The 19,014-nt window shown below is 37.3% G+C and overlaps 2 protein-coding genes across 3 annotated transcripts; both read right to left on the reverse strand.

Moving 5' to 3' along the window:
• Positions 1–12: 12 nt before the first annotated feature.
• LOC116307842 (cubilin) lies at positions 13–6,848 on the reverse strand. Of its 2 annotated transcripts, XM_031718159.2 has the most exons (7): positions 6,598–6,848; positions 6,115–6,150; positions 5,145–5,537; positions 4,207–4,557; positions 3,067–3,668; positions 2,391–2,553; positions 13–1,560 (listed from the first exon to the last, which is right to left on the reverse strand). In XM_031718159.2, exons 1-7 carry the CDS (start codon positions 6,638–6,640, stop codon positions 1,187–1,189), a joined length of 1,962 nt encoding a protein of 653 aa, XP_031574019.1. In that variant the 5' UTR covers positions 6,641–6,848; the 3' UTR covers positions 13–1,186. The 2 variants fall into 2 exon arrangements, with proteins under 2 accessions (XP_031574019.1, XP_031574020.1); XM_031718160.2 differs by lacking the exon at positions 6,115–6,150.
• A 5,473-nt stretch (positions 6,849–12,321) lies between these two features.
• LOC116307846 (tolloid-like protein 2) lies at positions 12,322–19,010 on the reverse strand. The gene is made up of 7 exons (XM_031718162.2): positions 18,839–19,010; positions 17,885–17,938; positions 16,680–17,090; positions 15,972–16,361; positions 15,356–15,739; positions 14,383–14,802; positions 12,322–13,985 (listed from the first exon to the last, which is right to left on the reverse strand). Exons 1-7 carry the CDS (start codon positions 18,888–18,890, stop codon positions 13,612–13,614), a joined length of 2,085 nt encoding a protein of 694 aa, XP_031574022.1. The 5' UTR covers positions 18,891–19,010; the 3' UTR covers positions 12,322–13,611.
• Positions 19,011–19,014: the final 4 nt, after the last annotated feature.

Genomic DNA, 19,014 nt, shown 5'->3' on the forward strand with positions numbered 1-19,014 from the left:
TGACAATAAATATTTATGCATGAGGTAAAAAGTTTCTATTTTCTATTTGGTAAAAAATATAACATTCATGTTTCTACTGCGCTATGCGTTTTCTCTGGGGGATTAAGATTGTTAAAAAATCGATAAAATAAAATAACTTTCCTAAACTAACCTAGCCATATAATGAGTGGTGATAACTAGTAGAGTACTAGCGTGGACTGCGTCGGTGTTTCTGAATAAAACAGCAGGAACTTGTAGATAAATTGGATCACCGTAAAAAGCTTTGTGAAGCTGACGTTTTGGACGCTAGTCCTTCACTTCACACAGAATCTTTAGCCCTAACACCCGGGGGGGAGGGGGGTACTCCCATATATGGACTATACGGGAATGATCCGCTGAACAGGGTATGGTTTTTCAAGCTTCTTATCATAAACAGGGTATGCAATTTCACTCAAGTTCCAAGTTCTTCCCTGAGTTTCCTGTCATATTCAGGGTTTCTAATTTCGTATTGACCGAAACTGGTTACTATGGTCTTCAAAAAGAGATACGCGAGCTGGCATGATAATTGAAACAGGAACTCAGTGCAATTAATTATATCTTTTGTCATAAACAGGGTCTAGAAAATTTGAGTTTTTTTGTCATAACCAAAAAAACTCAAATTTGGTACCCCTTTCAGAATCCCAGCGGAACACACCTACCCAAATCCTGGCGGAGTACCCCCCTCCGGGCCTAACACTTACTCCGGCGAAGGACTAACGTCCGAAACGTCAGTTTCACACAGTTTTTACGGTGATTCAATTTATCTACAAGTTCCTACCCATATAATGTACCTATGTAGTGTTTAAAAACCGCTTTAAAGACCTTTATATATAATATTTTTCCTGCAAACTGTATACACTTTACACAACACTATGCTTTAAATAACACGATATTAAACCAGTATGCAATAATGTCATTTGTATTTTGATTTGCAGAAACTTGTCGCCAGCCCACAGCCATAACCAGACCATCACACAGTTTGTAATCTGTGTAACTGTAAAGTTTTCAATTTATTAGATGAAAGCTTTCGGATTGAGCCGCAAGCTTGCTTTAGAGTCGCTCGGTTATATTCTAGTTGCTCTTGTGAAACGAGACTTTCAAGCATGGCGGATGGAGCCGACATATTGACAGTAGTTTTTGGTTTTGATTGAAACATCGATTTACATTGTTACACTTCCGATTCCATTTCGGGTCCAGGTCTTCTTTCGCGTGGGCTGTGTTCCATGACAGTCGTACCAGGGCTAAACCACGGATAGGGTTGGTCTTCTTTAGGTTGCTGCATCAGATAGGATTCTTCGCCTATCCCTGTGTATGGGGGAGGGGGGCCCTGATGTGTGGGCGTGGCCGTCGCCACTTCATCTGGGAGGGTGTCTTCTTGCTCATCCCTTTCGTTTGTGATTCGTTGCATGACCTTATCGTGTTGTTTTTTCCTTTTCCATCGATAAATGCCGAATGCAATACATGCGATAAGAAGGCAGCCCGCTCCAATCAGAACACCAATGACAGTCCACGAGAAAAATTGACGAAGAGGGGGTGCAGGAACTAGAAAATATAAAAATTGTTTTATAGGGCTTTAGACTAGACCTAATTCCTTGTACGTTGTATTTCCTTTTCAGGCTTTGTATGTGGGTACAACTCATGCAAACAAAGAGTCTTGTTCTTGAGGGAATCACACTAACCTGAAGTAAAAAAACATTAAACCCAAACACCTCCCTTGTGAGCAAACGCACCCCTAACACCAAAACCCCTTACAAGCAAACACACCCTTGTCAATCAAACAAACTTTTTTCACCCAAATGCACCCCTAACACTTAAACACATCCCATACACCCAAACAAAAAAAACCCCGGTCACCCAAATGCACCCAAACACATCCCTTAGTCCTAAACACACCCCTATCAAGCAAACACACCCCTAACACCCAACACACCTTTTACAACCAAACACATCCCTTACACCCAAACACACCACATACACCCAAACATACCCCTGTCAAACAAAAACACCCCTTACACTCAACACACCTTTTACAACCAAACACAACCCTTACACCCAAACACCCCATTACACCCAAACACCCCATTACACCAAACACCCCATTACACCCAAACACCCCATTACACCCAAACACACCCATTGCAACCTGCATCAAATGTCCAACCACCTGGAATCTTATACAAATAGAATATTTCCCATGTAGTTTCATAGGTTGGGTTTCAGATCCAATTAACAGAAATAAAAAGTTTGCCAATATCACAAGACACCAGAATTGGCAGATGGCAGGAAATTTGTCTTTTTTTATGATTGTGAGTCCCCCAAGAAAAAAGAAGAAAATGTGCTATCATGTTTTCCAAAAAAACGTTTTTACTTACCAATCAGAACTACATCATATGTGATCAAGAAGCCCCGATTTGCAGTGTACAGGGGTGTGGATACAAATGTTACATTCAAGCTCTTTGCATCCCCTGAATAAATGATCCGTGGATCACCAGTTGCCTTGCAGTATCTCTGTACTCTTCCATTACCAAAGTCAAGCTTATAAGAAACAAACAAACAAATTATTTGCTGCAGTGGCATATCTAAATGTATTTTTGCCTTATTATTAGTATCATTGTTATTATTATTGTTGTTATTATTCATGTTATCAATGTTCTTCAGTAGCTACTGTGAAAATAACATTATGCATTCTGTATAGATATAGTGCCTTATACAGCTAGGTCACCCAATAGACCTCTTCGGCTTGGGGTAATGTTTTCCCATTTCAGACCACATTCCCTAGAGTATCATTTCTTTGTTTAAGGTTTGCACTCGGTTGCACATGAGAAGACTCATGAATATGGATACAACTCAAACAAAGAATATTATTCTCAAGGGAATGACACATGGTCTGAAATGGGACAACATTATGCCAGAGCTGAGGAGGTTTATACCGAGCATTTCAATAGGTAACTGACAGAGGATAGGAGTATTTACCATTACCCACCAACTATATCTATAAAATTGGGTCCCAATGTCTCTGATTAAAGAAATACATCAACAGATACCTACCTGAATATGATCTTGATTACAATCCTTGTCATATCCCTTGGAGAAATCGAATTTGTCAAACTTAATCCTTATCTGTTCTTTCTCAGTTATGTTGTAAGGTAAAATTATCCATTTGCAAAACATCCCAGGGGGATAGGAATATTTCATGCCTGGTGAACTAATGTAATCTTTACGAGCAGTGAGTATAAGGTTTGCATTTTCTTCTGGACTATTATACTGTGAGCAATACGGAATACTAGGGAGACGAAGACTTGGATGAATATAAGTAAAGAATCCATACTTGAAGTTAATTTTACTAGAAGCTTCTGTTTGGACCTTGATTAATGCTTGTCCACTGTAGATGATAATGTCAGGCCACCATTCCAATGGTGGACAGAATTTGGCCCTCAGTGTCGATTTGTTGGAATGTTTATGGAATTCGAACAATTGTACACTGTTATTCTCACATCCATCAGGTAATTGAAAGTAGAAGAATTGAATATACAAAGGACCTGAAGGATTGCTGAATTTCCTCTGGCATCGAGTCCTTGACAAGGGTTGTAATCCTTTATGGAAATTTTTTGTCATGTATCTAGAATTTGTCTCCTCAATGCAATCATCCTCTGAACAAAAATTAGTATACTATAGTATTAGTATGGTATTAGTATACTATGACGAGAAGAAACACTTATGTTAAGTGCCCCCTTAATGTGGGAGGCACTTGTTCGGGGGGATGCGCTTATTGTTATTTTTTGCCCAAAGGGGCACTTATTCAGGGGAAGCACTTATTCAGGGGAGGGGCTTATTTAAGTAAATACAGTATATTTGTACTGCGGTTGTAATGTATCAAATTGATCTTATCCTTGCATATCCTCACAGTATATGAAGAAACTTATGCAGCTGCAAATTGAAAGACTTCTCATAGACATATAATTGGTATTAACAAACAAGTATTTCAAGAAGAAAACTTTCATTTGAAAAGCCACCAACATAGCCAAGATGTCAACATAACTTGGCACAAAAGGCGTGTGCTAACCCTTCCAGCTCTGTTACTCTTGCTATAATTATGTCATTGAAATAATGACTTCAGTCCCTCCATATCACTGATTACAACTCCTCTTAATGTTTGTTATGTTACAGAATTTACTTCAAAAAACTTACCAGTTGCTTGAATTTGAAGAAAAGAGCTGAAATTTGAAGACTTCAATTGAAAAGACAAACCAACATCAGAGGTAAATAATGATACTCCTCCCGATTCTTGGCAAAGACTATGTTTCAGCTTACTAGCTGGGCCATAAGGTCCATCAAAGATAGAAACATTCCCTGTTCTACACAAAAGATTCTTGTTTATGTTCAGGGTGATGTTCATTAGGATACCCAATATACTTGGTGTTATTTTCCAAGTGCAATCCACTTCAGAGGGCAAGTCTGCTCCCGTGGTCAACAGGAATGGAGTTGTCAAGAGTATGTTGTTATTCTCGTCATCAGTGTTTTTGGCTGAACAGGATTTGCCTAAGTGAAAGAAAAACATAAGCTATATTGTAAGTTTTAATAGTAATGCAACAGTCATAAACTACCAACTATTAAATAATCAAATAAATAAAACAGCTTTTTCCCTGCTCCGTACAGTAATAAAACACTCAGTTAGGAAGCGCTGTAAGCACTCAAGAAGTGTGAGAAACATTCACCTACAGCTTGTGCTTCTCCTTACACTTCTTTCATGCTTACGTCACTTCCTGCGTGCTTTATTACTGAACAAAGCATGGAAAAAGGTCTTTTATTTGTTAAATATACTTGTAAACACCAATCCTTAGGGATTGATAGAGATGTTTGGAAAGAATATAAAATGTTAACGCAAGGATTATTGTAACTTCAATGTAAGACAATACATTAGTGACAGTAAAAGATATATAGTTCATCACATTAGAGAATTATATCAAACTTTACAAGAAGAAATACTTATTGTATTACACAGACTAATATAAGGGGGCATTACGAATGATGTTACTGTAGTTTCATATTTATTGCAGAGTATATTTTGGATATGTGTAAATGATTTTTGAAAAGTCTTTTCAAAATGTTATGATTATTCAAATTACCTGGTTTTGTGGAGTTGTAAGAAATACGAAAACGCACACTACCATTAGCTTCTCTTAATCCTTTTTTCAAATGAAGAGACAACTTTTGTCCAGATGAATAAATAATAGGCGCAAAATTATTTTCTTTTAGTTTGGACTCTTCAGCAGTAATGTTCAAGATGAGTGGACTAGAAGCTTTCACACCATCACGGATTTCAAGGTACAAGTGTTTTTTGCTGGAGTTATTGAATATTACTTCATTCAAGTAAAGTTTGATTAGTCTTCCTGGTGGGCAGGTGAGAATCCAGACGCATGAAGCGTTTCCTGGGAACCAGTCTGGATACTTAGGGCTTGAGAGATTCCCAGATGATGTTGCATTGTGCATGGTGATTGAAATCTCAGTGTCATTACATCCTAATATATAAAATCAGCATTAATTTTGAAATAAAACATGCACACTGATTGGCTGGCTACCATGTCGTGTCTCAATCAATCAGAAAGCAAGAAAATTTACATTTGTGGCTAAATAATAATTTTATGTATACACTGAATTGAAGTATGGTGATCAATTTGAAATTATAATTATTGTTCTGGACTGACCTAAGCCTACGTTTTCACATGGAAACATAATTAAGTGTTTTCACAGTGTTTTACAGAGGCTAATCAGTCCAGAACAATAGTTATTCAAATTGTTCGTCATATTTGTATTCAGTGTATAATGTCTATTAGTCAAATCCAACTTCAGTCTATCATCAATGCTTCATTCTGATTGGATGAACTACTAGTAGGCTATAAGTTAAAGCCTACTAAGTGCCTGCTTTGAAAGCCAAAAGAATGAATTTAACTTTAATTCAAGACCTGTTTGCATCTAAGTATTTGACCAACTAGCTGGATATAGCTAAAACAATTAGTCCTCTCGCCATCATGGCCTATGAGTCAATGGTCCATTATGCTAAATATACCAAAATAGTGTTAGTTTATACGCACTGACCTGCAATATTTGATGCTATTGTGAGTGAGACACTTGCTGTATGTATAAAAATGCGATTAAGTCATAAGTTAGAAATAATCTTATTTCTGTATCTTACAGTAAAACATTGTCAATTCTTACATTTAAAGATTTAAAAAATGTTCGATTTGGCAAAAATCTACATCCTGTTTATGGGGTCGTCATAAATTATCAAGGACGCTGAGTCTTCAGTATTTCAATCAATCATTTTACAGTATTGTTATTGTTAAATACCATTTACAAATATGATATATATGGTGTAACCTTTCTGCATGAATTCGCATACTTTATGTCAAGATATCGTATTTTATTGATATGATTCATGCACTATTCAAAGCGATAAAAACCGAGGTGGACAAACCAAAAATTGATAACACATTATTTGAGCGAGGCCTTCCCATTTCAAAATATCATTACGACTACAACTGCAATGAAAGACACAGAAAAAAATAGTTCTGTACTTACATAGAAGACTTATAAGTACAGCAGAATTCCAGTTATTCCCCATTTTTCACTGAGCCATCGCTTTTAAACGACATAAAACGCTAAAACCTTATCCTCTACATCTGTTATTCGGTAATACGTTCATGTTCTATATACACCAAACTGCCAATTCGGACTATATATTTTTCTTGTATTTATGTGATTTGGCATCATTTGCTGTCATTGGGTGTCATTCCCCATCATTCGCCACCATTCCCCTTCATTCCTGTCAGTCACCGTCATAAGACATCTCACTATCTTTGACCATGATTGTCCATGATTGACATTCATTCGCCATCATTCACCATCATGGACCATCATTCACCATCATTCACCATCAGTCACCATCATTAGACATCATTCACCGTCATTAGACATCATTCACCATCATTCACCATCATTCACCATCATTAGACATCATTCACCGTCATTCACCATCATTAGACATCATTCACCATCATTCACCATCATTCACCATCATTCACCATCATTAGACATCATTCACAATCATTAGACATCATTCACCGTCATTAGACATCATTCACCATCATTCACCATCATTCACCGTCATTCACCATCATTAGACATCATTCACCGTCATTCACCATCATTCACCCTCATTCACCATCATTCACCGTCATTCACCATCATTAGACATCATTCACCATCATTCACCGTCATTAGACATCATTCACCGTCATTCACCATCATTGACCATCATTAGACATCATTCACCTTCATTCACCATCATTCACCATCATTCACCGTCATTACACATCATTGACCATCATTGACCATCATTGACCATCATTGACCATCATTAGACATCATTCACCATCATTCACCATCATTGACCATCATTGACCATCATTGACCATCATTGACCATCATTAGACATCATTAGACATCATTAGACATCATTGACCATCATTGACCATCATTGACCATCATTGACCATCATTGACCATCATTGACCATCATTAGACATCATTGACCATCATTCATCATCATTCACCATCATGGACCATCATTCACCATCAGTCACCATCAGTCACCATCATTAGACATCATTCACCATCATTAGACATCATTCACCATCATTCACCATCATTAGACATCATTAGACATCATTCACCATCATTCACCATCATTCACCATCATTCACCATCATTAGACATCATTCACCGTCATTCACCATCATTAGACATCATTCACCATCATTCACCATCATTCACCATCATTCACCATCATTCACCATCATTAGACATCATTAGACATCATTGACCATCATTAGACATCATTGACCATCATTGACCATCATTAGACATCATTCACCATCATTAGACATCATTGACCATCATTAGACATCATTAGACATCATTCACCGTCATTAGACATCATTCACCATCATTCACCGTCATTACACATCATTGACCATCATTGACCATCATTGACCATCATTAGACATCATTCACCATCATTCACCGTCATTAGACATCATTGACCATCATTGACCATCATTGACCATCATTGACCATCATTGACCATCATTAGACATCATTAGACATCATTGACCATCATTGACCATCATTGACCATCATTAGACATCATTCACCATCATTCACCATCATTAGACATCATTAGACATCATTCACCATCATTCACCATCATTCACCATCATTAGACATCATTCACCGTCATTCACCATCATTAGACACCATTGACCATCATTGACCATTATTCACCATCATTCACCATCATTAAACATCATTAAACATCATTCACCATCATTCACTATCATTCACTATCATTCACCATCATTCACCTTCATTCACCATCATTAGACATCATTCACCATCATTAGACATCATTCACCATCATTCACCATCATTAGACATCATTCACCATCATTCACCATCATTCACCATCATTCACCATCATTAGACATCATTGACCATCATTAGACATCATTCACCATCATTGACCATCATTAGACATCATTGACCATCATTAGACATCATTGACCATCATTAGACATCATTGACCATCATTAGACATCATTAGACATCATTCACCGTCATTAGACATCATTCACCATCATTTACCGTCATTAGACATCATTCACCGTCATTCACCATCATTGACCATCATTGACCATCATTAGACATCATTCACCATCATTCACCGTCATTAGACATCATTCACCATCATTGACCATCATTGACCATCATTGACCATCATTAGACATCATTAGACATCAATGACCATCATTGACCATCATTGACCATCATTGACCATCATTGACCATCATTGACCATCATTAGACATCATTCACCATCATTCACCATCATTAGACATCATTAGACATCATTCACCATCATTCACCATCATTCACCATCATTGACCATCATTAGACATCATTCACCGTCATTCACCATCATTAGACACCATTGACCATCCTTGACCATCATTCACCATCATTCACCATCATTAAACATCATTCACCATCATTCACTATCATTCACCATCATTCACCATCATTCACCATCATTAGACATCATTCACCATCATTCACCATCATTCACCATCATTCACCATCATTAGACATCACTGACCATCATTGACCATGTTGAAGCATAAGCTTATTAGGCTTATCTAATAAGCAGATGGCTGTAAAACTGAAGCTAATGCCCACGCTACTTCATAGCTGACCTGCGTTACATAAGCCCCTCTCTGGCGAAGTGTTCTGGTGTGCCTGCCAAACTCTCAGGTCAATCTGATGATCTCACACAGGAGATACAGTCGTCCACTGATGTCCTCACCAGGGCTGTAAGGTGGCATGTACAGTAGATATTGTTGATGTGACTTCTGGATTTTGTACACACAGCTGAGGACACTACAAAAAGTTTCAATGGAGTTGCCTTGTCTCATGGACTTCCACAAGTGTGGGCTTATGGCTCGTTTCTTGGATCACTGGGCTTTTTCTTTGAGTTATTCACATATGAGTAACATAAAGCGCTTTTCTCACGATCGTATCAAGCATTTTTACTAATAGGCGTAAAAATCGCCGTAGAACACTTTATCTGGCTTACTGTTAGGATAACGTCCATCTTTTAAATATTGCATCGGATTCTGGTGCTAACGCGCGAAAAATTAAGTTTCATGGGTACGGGAGGGGAGGGGATACAGTTATCGCGGCTTTTCTGTTTATCAGGGATATATCTACACCTACTTGCAAGAACGTTGTCATACGATATTAGAACATTAGTGATTTAGTGAGAAAGGAATACGTTAAAAGACAAAAGAAAAAGTTCAGCTTCAGTGGTCTTTTGTTTTTTAATATAATTCCTATCACACTAAATCACTAATGTTCTATTTTCGTATGACAACGTTTTTGCAAGTAGGTGTATATCCCGAACTGTTCAAACATTTTCCCATCCACTCTTTTGTTTGTTTCTCTTGTTTTGTTTGGCCCCTGTTGTAAAGTGTTGTTGTGTTTTTAATCATCGTAAACGATCGCGAATGATGAATGGTGAATGATGGTCAATGGTAATGAATGATGGTCAATGATGTCTAATGATGGTCAATGATGGTCAATGATGGTCAATGATGGTCAATGATGGTCAATGATGGTCAATGATGTCTAATGATGGTCAATGATGTCTAATGATGGTGAATGATGGTGAATGATGGTGAATGATGGTGAATGATGGTGAATGATGGTGAATGATGGTGAATGATGTCTAATGATGGTGAATGACGGTGAATGATGTCTAATGATGGTGACTGATGGTGAATGATGGCGAATGAATGTCAATCATGGTCAATCATGGTCAAATGTCGGTGAATTATGTCTAATGATGGTGAATGATGGTGAATGATGGTGAATGATGGTGAATGATGGTCAATGATGTCTAATGATGGTGAATGATGTCTAATGATGGTGAATGATGGTGAATGATGTCTAATGACGGTGAATGATGTCTAATGATGTCTACTGATGTCTAATGATGGTGAATGATGGTCAATGATGTCTAATGATGGTCAATGATGGTGAATGATGGTGAATGATGGTGAATGACTGGTGAATGACGGTGAATGATGTCTAATGATGGTCAATGATGGTCAATGAAGGTCAATGATGGTGAATGATGGTGAATGATGTCTAATGAAGGTGAATGATGTCTAATGATGGTGAATGATGGTGAATGATGTCTAATGACGGTGAATGATGTCTAATGATGTCTACTGATGTCTAATGATGGTGAATGATGGTCAATGATGTCTAATGATGGTGAATGATGTCTAATGATGGTGAATGATGGTGAATGATGGTCAATGATGGTGAATGATGGTCAATGATGTCTAATGATGGTGAATGATGTCTAATGATGGTGAATGATGGTGAATGATGGTGAATGATGGTGCAATGATGTCTAATGATGGTGAATGACTGGTGAATGATGGTCAATGATGTCTAATGATGGTGAATGATGTCTAATGATGGTCAATGATGTCTAATGATGGTCAATGATGGTGAATGATGGTGAATGATGTCTAATGATGGTGAATGATGTCTAATGATGGTGAGTGATGGTGAATGATGGTGAATGATGTCTAATGACGGTGAATGATGTCTAATGATGGTGAATGATGTCTAATGATGGTGAATGATGTCTAATGATGGTGAATGATGGTGAATGATGGTGAATGATGTCTAATGATGGTGAATGACGGTGAAGGATGTCTAATGATGGTGAATGATGGTGAATGATGTCTAATGACGGTGAATGATGTCTAATGATGGTGACTGATGGTGAATGATGGTCCATGATGGTGAATGATGGCGAATGAATGTCAATCATGGTCAATCATGGTGAAAGATAGTGAGATGTCTTATGACGGTGACTGACGGGAATGAAGGGGAATGGTGGCGAATGATGGGGAATGACACCCAATGACAGCAAATGATGCCAAATCACATAAATACAAGAAAAATATATAGTCCGAATTGGCAGTTTGGTGTATATAGAACATGAACGTATTACCTGTTATTCGTTTCGAGTTAGGCACTGGACTGACAGCTGAATGCTGAGTCGACTCAGTCCACAGGGAGCCCAATTTAGATTAAAGTGAATGGTGAAAATAAATTCGAATGAAATAAAATCAATCATTACTTTTTAAATTCGAGGTCAAGATAATTTCTTCCGTAATAAGATCGATATCGTAATCGATAAAAAATGCACTAGAACATTTTTTACGCGAGCGCCTTTGTTTTTTTACATGATTCCCCTATGTACTCATATACCATACCATAGGGTATCTTTTACCATATTTAAGAGTATCCTTTTTTCGAATGACCATTTTCAAGACTATCCTTGACCATATTTAAGACTATCCTTTTCTCAAATAACCATATTTAAGAGTATCTTTTTAAATGGTCATATGAAAAAAGGATACCCTTAAATAACCCCGGTCGTTTGAAAAAAGGATACTCTTAAATATGGTCATTTTAAAAAAGGATACTCTTAAATATGGTCATTTCAAAAAAATTTACTCTTAAATATGGTCAAGGATACCCTTAAAAATGGTCATCCTCTAACTTCCTTGGGGGAAAGGAGAGGGAAGAAAGAAAGGCCCTGGCTTATGACGAATAATGAAAGAAGCCGGGGAATATTCAAATATTTAATAAATTTTAGACTCTACTGTGGTTAGAGGAATTCTTTCTTTTAGTTTATTTAGAACAACAAAATCGTTTCTTTACAAGAAACCTTTCGCATTATGGACGATGATTAAAAACACTCTATTCTAAGAAACTAGGCGTTTTGAACTTCAAAATTTTTTTCGCGTTGAAATTTAATTACCAAGTGCTGGTAATTTAGACAAGTCAGACATCATCTTTCGTTCCCTCCCTCTACCCATCCGTTTATCAGCGGACCGCTTATAAGCGGGTATACTCTTAAAAATACCATTACTCGCAATATATAACTCTTGGTCCACATTTACAGCCTTTGGGGGTTTGTGTCTCCGCGATACTCTCCCTTAAGCGCCACAGGGGTGCACGTGGATATATATGCACGAAGCGTCAAAGGCTAGAAATCAAGACTAAGTCAAATGAGTGCAGTTCTAGCTGAGCAATGTTACATAAATATTTCCGTATCCTTACAAAAAGGTATACAACTATAGTAGCATCCATTGGGGCTTGACCCCTAGAAAATATGTACATACATGCACTATTGGAAAATATAATCTATAATACAAAAACACAGCCATAAAGGATAAATACTGTAAAGTAGTGTTGTACCCAGTCGGTAAAGCATTAGGTATCGTGGTCATTCTTTCGGGACGCAGACTTTCTTGCTAAGTCCTCTCCCACACCCTGACTGCATACTTGAATTAGTGTCGTTAGACACCAAAGGTTTGCTATATTTGAAGATACTAGTGGTAGTACAGACGGCCATTCTTCTTTCAGTGAGATACATTGTTTTCTCCACGTAATACCCTTGTACTAGCATCACACGTGTTTTGGTCTGTCTTGTGCTCATAGTTCATTCAAGGTATTTAGTTTCTGTTCAATAAGCCAACTTTCACAAAGTTTGGCAAAGCCATCGGAAGATTTTGAGCGCATACCGTAAAACCCCGGTCATAACCCCTGGCCTTATACTTAGTCGTGAGGGTTTTTACTTGGGGTGAGAAATGGTTATTTATCCGGGTGTGGGATGGGAATTTACGGTATGGTATTTGAGGTTAGCATCGGGTTATTTCAAGTTGACAGCTTTTGAAACAGTCCTAATGACCTGCTGTACGCCGTACACATTGTTCAGCAATACAAGACATACCAATCTCGTGTGATAATATGGAATGAGGATTTGAAGTCTGCAAGGATTGTGCAATGTCGAATTTCGCGGGTTATGTTGCAGAGTTCACGAAAGACAACGTTTGAAAATTTCTTTCCTTCAGCTGCTTTGGAACTAAAACCTATTCATCCATGTAAAACTACTCGAAACCTTTACTTTTCCTTTTACTTGGTTTAAACCATGCACACTCTTCCTCGGTCAAGTCATTTTTAATACTCCCTTGGTCGTTAAGGAGTGTTTCCATAGCAACTGGTCTTGGTTCATAATTGACACTGTAGCGGTCATTCGGCGTGGCGTTGTTATGGTGCGTCTCGGCTCCATTGCTAAGCAACGGGTTGCCTGGTGTTTCAGCTTGCCTGGAATCTATCGTCCCTTGGCCATCTTCAAAGTCCTCTATGTCATCTTCTAAATCTTTACTTCTCTTTTTCTTGATCTTGCAGTAAATGAGAATGGCTATCAGTACTATGACAATGGCTCCGATAGCAATACCTACAGCGATAAACCGATTGAAAGCTGGGGAAAATTTAATAAAGTAAATTAGTTCGTTTGATGGGAAGCAAAAGTAATGCTTGTGTACTGTTCGTATGGTTTCTTTCCGTTCAGCCTGGGTTTGATTCCATTTTCGAGACTAATATTTGCATAGTTTGTAGATCATGGATATTTTTTTCCTCCACATTTCTCCCGTCCACAAATATAAACGGGAACAGCATGACAAGCCACCTTTATCTCGCACTCATGAAAAGATACGTCAAATTCGTAGCTGTTGTACGGTAGTCTTAACTACGCATTACGGATGCACAAAGTACTGGAAGACAATGGGAAGCCATTTCAATTTTAAGGCATGTCGTAGCTTGTACGTGCTGAAAGTCAATACCGTTATTACTAATATTCAATAAACGTTTAAACTTACGCTTGCTAACGGCTGAATATTTGGCCTTAAACCCATGGCTGGTACCACTAGCATCTGAAACAAACTGCAACCTTATACTCGAGCCTGTTGAGTAGATCTCCCCAGGGTTTTTATTCCCACAGTATTTATCGCCAAGCATTGGGCTTGAAGTACCAGGACCATCTCGTACCTCCAGGTAGTCACCATGGCAACCACGTTGGTCGTCAATCCAGAAGTCATCAAACTCAAGACGTATTCTTTTATCATCTGGAACAGATATTTTCCAGGTACAGCTGATGCTGTTAGGGTACTGGGAGGGATAGAGGGGGCTCAGGATAACCCCTGATGATCCAGACAGCTTTAAGTTGTTATTAACAGTAGAGGTGTAATCTGGGGAGCAAATGCCTGGTTGCACCCATGGGGTCGTGATGGTTTTAGGTGCTTTAAGAAATACAAAGGAAACAATAAACATCATGATGAAAAAAACAACAGATGTACAATAGTAATGAAGCACAATAGATCACATAAAAAACATTACTAAATAGTCAAGACCGTTTGGCGTAATGTTTTCCCATTTCAAAGCACATATTATTCGATTAATAATATTCTCTTGAAAATAAGATCTGTCTTAGTTGTATCCATATTCATGTATCTTCTTGATCCGCAACTGTTAAATAAAGAAATGGTACTCTAGAGAATGACGTGCTATGAAATCAAGGCGAATTCTACTGAATTTCTTTCCTTTAAATTTATCTTGAAAAAAAAAACAACAATTATGGCAATTCTATAAAAATGCAAACTGTGTCTGTGTCTCCGAGTTGCACACTGAAATTTGGTTTCCTGCTGCTGTCAGTCAAAAATATGAAAGGTACTGACTGAATAGGTTTTAATGACGGCAGCGAAAAACCAAATTTCAGCGTGCAGCTCACAGATACAGAGTTCGCACGTTTATGAAAATTGCAGTCAGTAGAACTTGAAATTATATAGCACAAACCTTCAGTTGTAGATTCAAAGACAGCAAGAAAACCTTTCCCACTTGAAGCAAAGTTGCTCCTAAAACTCACATACATGTGCCTGCCTTTTGATATTAATACAGGTGGAAGAGACGACCCACAAAACGCATTCTTTAGAGGGCTTGTTGGTGAGTCTCCATCTCTTACTTCCACAAAGTCTGATTTACAATTTCCACTGGATTCAAGTTGAAATGTGAGAAATTTAAGTCTGATGTTAAACCCAGATGGGACAGAAAGATGCCATGCACATTCCTTGTTGTTTGGGTATTCTTCTGGATAGCCTGGACTAAAAATACTTCCAGCAACTCCCTCTAATCTGACAACACTCCTCAGCCTATCCATCTGGTCACAGGAACCATTCACCTCTAAAAATTTTCAATGGATTATATATCAGAAAAATATTAGGCCAGAGTCAATTAATCTAATCAAAATTAATACTACAGTAATACAACATACTGTATAATTACACTAAACAATTCTTAGCCATGTGGGGGTTTTTAACAAAAGATTTCTCATTGACACCTTTTATTAGTATCACCACCAACACGACGGCCTCTCTTGTGAATAATAGCAACCTGTTTAATATAGATATCTTACTTTGTTGAATGGATCTGAAGTCCATCTCAAATTCAATAGCACTCTCAGGATTCTTTCCTCTCCAGCGAAGGGACATGTACCTTCCAGCAGAATATATAACAGGCAATACTGAACTCTCACAAAAGACACCTAGTTGAGCACCATGGCCACGCCCATAACGACCATTATAAACCTCTAAAGCAGCGTCACTGCATGGTACTTGCTTCTTGGGTTTGAATGCATGAAATGACATGTTCACTCCATTTTTTGGAGGGAGTGTAATCTTCCATGTGCAGTCTATTGCCTTGGAAAAGGAATCAGTAAATTGTGGTGTTACGATGCGTCCTGTAGATGCATCAAGTAGAATGTTGGTATTCTCATCAAGGGAGTTGTGCTCTGAGCATGCTGTCCCTGGAAAACAAAACAAAGTAGATCCTTCAAGGCAATGACACATTATGTAATATTTTATGTGAAATTGCTTGAAAAATGGAAGATTTTTTATTTCAATCCACAAGACATGCTACATGTGTAACAACACAGAAACAACGAAAGTAAGATGAAGAATGATGCCACTGAAGGGTGAATATATACTACGACTTATTGACTTATTGTGATCAATCAATAGTTACTTATTTACAGACACCTTTCCATACAGTGCGTATTGATCACAATAGCCAATTAGATTTATTTGACTATGTTTATGGTATGTTAATTCCTACAACATTTTACCTGGTTGTATTGCAGCATATTTAGCCACAAATCCTTTAGCTGATGCTCTAAAAGTATTTTTGAATTCTACCCTCAAGCTCCCTCCACTGGAATATATAGTTTGTGGAGGTTGATTTCCACAAAAACTTCCAACAACTTGAGAATTTCCCTGCTTGTCTTGCTCTGTGACCTTGACGTATGCATAAGGACAATCTCTTGAATTTGAAGCAGAAGGTGAATATATAGAAAACGAACTAAAGACGAGTTTCACTAGCTTTCCAATAGGTGCCGTGAGTACCCATATACAGTAACTGTAAGTTGGGTAGTCTGCTGGGAAGTTTGGGCTGCTAAAGTTCTGTAGTGTTGTTGTCGATGAATTAAGAAGGAAAAAGTTTTGACTTCTGTTGCATATAGGTAGGTCAGAGTCTGATTCTGGAGAACAAAAAAAGTGTCAAGCTAAGAAACATTGATGAAGGCAGGACTTCCATCCCCTTTATAATGTACATGTACAGTACTTTATCTGCCATTATAAAATAACTGATTATAAAATATATCTAGCATTCTGATTGGTTGTGAGTGTGTGCTTTATGAAAGCACATAGCACTAATCCTATCTAAAATAATAAAGCACTTGGGGATTGGAAGAACACTTGAGAAGTGTCGTAAAGCACTCAGCTACACGTCACGCTTTTCCTAACACTTCTCTCATGTTCTGCCAATATTAACTGCCAATATTAATCCCCATGTGCCTTACAGTGTAACTGTGTGCAACATGCGCATGCATCTTCTATTTCTTCACTTACTGGCAAGACACTACCTAGTATATGTGCTTTAGCCTCTAACACCTAGGGCCTAAGGTAGTTTCTGAACTCTGCATCACGATCCCCAGCTGAGCGGTGAATGCTGTGCACAAAGCGTGTTTGTGAGTAAAGTTAATTTTTCAAAGTCTTTTCCTTGATTTGAGGGGTTGCCCCCCAGGTACTCAATTATTCCTCTATGCACATCTACAATACTAAACCAAACACGGTAAATGATTGTTTCCAATTCTTTCTATAAGTTACAATATTTGTTTTGTGACTTATCGGCTCAAGAATGTTTCAGGGTTTCATAAAATGGATGTTTTGAAGATTGGTTAGATTAAATTAATTATATTTTGGATTTAAGATATAGCTTGCAGCCAAAATGTATAAGTATACATATATATATCATCAGTAAGTATAACAATACCTTGAGCAACAACCTCATACTGTAACAGACTTTGAGTAACTACAAAAAGAACAGCTGAGGAAAAAAAAGGGAAAACCTATTAATCAAGGAATAGGTGTGATCATTGTAGAATAGAACTGTTAATATAAAAAGGGTCAATTAATTGTTAGTTTCACCAACATTATAATGCACTTCTAATTATAAGATACTTCTACATTCTTGATGTGTGCTAGACATTATGATATGGACATTCTTCAGGCCTCATTTAATATGTCAACTGCTGTAGCCCTTTTCTGGGTTTGATGAACAGAATGCCAACTATATCTCATAAAACTCTCCTTCCAAGTTGCATCGTCTTTTATCTCTATATCATGACTATAAATGTCACAAAACATTGTACTGTTTATATAATTATTATGTATGCCTAATCTACTAATCAACATGGAAATCTTAATTATCTACCAAACCATCAATCATACATAACCTTTTATAAATAAATAATATAAATGTTAATGAAAAAAAAAAAAAAAATTTTTTTTACACATTAATTTTTGATTATTTAAAAGATATGTCAGTGTTAATAATAATAGACAAAACATTTATCCTATTATTAAACAGTGACTCTTTTAAAATAGGGAAAATTTAAATATATAAGTGAGATTTACCTCATTGGTCCAGTGTTTATAATAAACATATAAATTTTTTTATCTAGATGGACGCTCCTATCCTACGCTAGTTCTATTTAATAAAGCTTCATTCATTTAACTATTGACTAAAAGGTTATTGACGTAATTCCTCAACGAGTCATAGTCCGTAAAATTATCTTCTAGTTCTAACGTAAAGAAAAATTCAGGAATAAAATAGCCAAAACAATTATATTTAATAGCTTATTGATTGGGGGCATTCGAGTTTGGGGCAACACAGACTGACTTTAACCGCCATTAATACATACCAAATATAAAAACATAGACCTACCGATTGCGATAAAATGGCGAGAAACCCAACAGATCCCTTCAGAACACTTCATCCTTTTTGTAATTCGTCAGTCAAAGAAAGCTAAAGGTATTTATTCCACTCCTATTTAAACTACTTCTGTCATCGTGTTGAAGATGAGTTTGGAATGTTTTTAGAGCCGACGGTTTTCTACTGGT

The sequence above is a fragment of the Actinia tenebrosa genome, unplaced genomic scaffold (assembly GCF_029948245.1).
Source record: "Actinia tenebrosa isolate PJP-AT-01 unplaced genomic scaffold, QUT_ActTen_1.0 PGA_scaffold6__47_contigs__length_16458017, whole genome shotgun sequence".
In the NCBI taxonomy this organism is placed as follows: Eukaryota; Metazoa; Cnidaria; class Anthozoa; order Actiniaria; family Actiniidae; genus Actinia; species Actinia tenebrosa.

What these genes read in the sequence shown, in the direction of transcription:
- LOC116307842 (XM_031718159.2), bottom strand. Translation starts at nt 6,640, where the DNA reads ATGGGGAATAACTGGAATTCTGCTGTACTTATAAGTCTTCTAT. An exon ending in TCTTCAAATTCAAGCAACTG is followed by an intron (nt 3,669 to 4,206) that starts GTAAGTTTTTTG and finishes ATTTTTGTTCAG; the next exon opens with AGGATGATTGCATTGAGGAG. An exon ending in ATATGATGTAGTTCTGATTG is followed by an intron (nt 1,561 to 2,390) that starts GTAAGTAAAAAC and finishes TATATTTTCTAG; the next exon opens with TTCCTGCACCCCCTCTTCGT.
- LOC116307846 (XM_031718162.2), bottom strand. Translation starts at nt 18,890, where the DNA reads ATGAAGTGTTCTGAAGGGATCTGTTGGGTTTCTCGCCATTTTATCGCA. An exon ending in ATATGCTGCAATACAACCAG is followed by an intron (nt 16,362 to 16,679) that starts GTAAAATGTTGT and finishes TTTGTTTTCCAG; the next exon opens with GGACAGCATGCTCAGAGCAC. An exon ending in ATATTCAGCCGTTAGCAAGC is followed by an intron (nt 13,986 to 14,382) that starts GTAAGTTTAAAC and finishes AATTTTCCCCAG; the next exon opens with CTTTCAATCGGTTTATCGCT.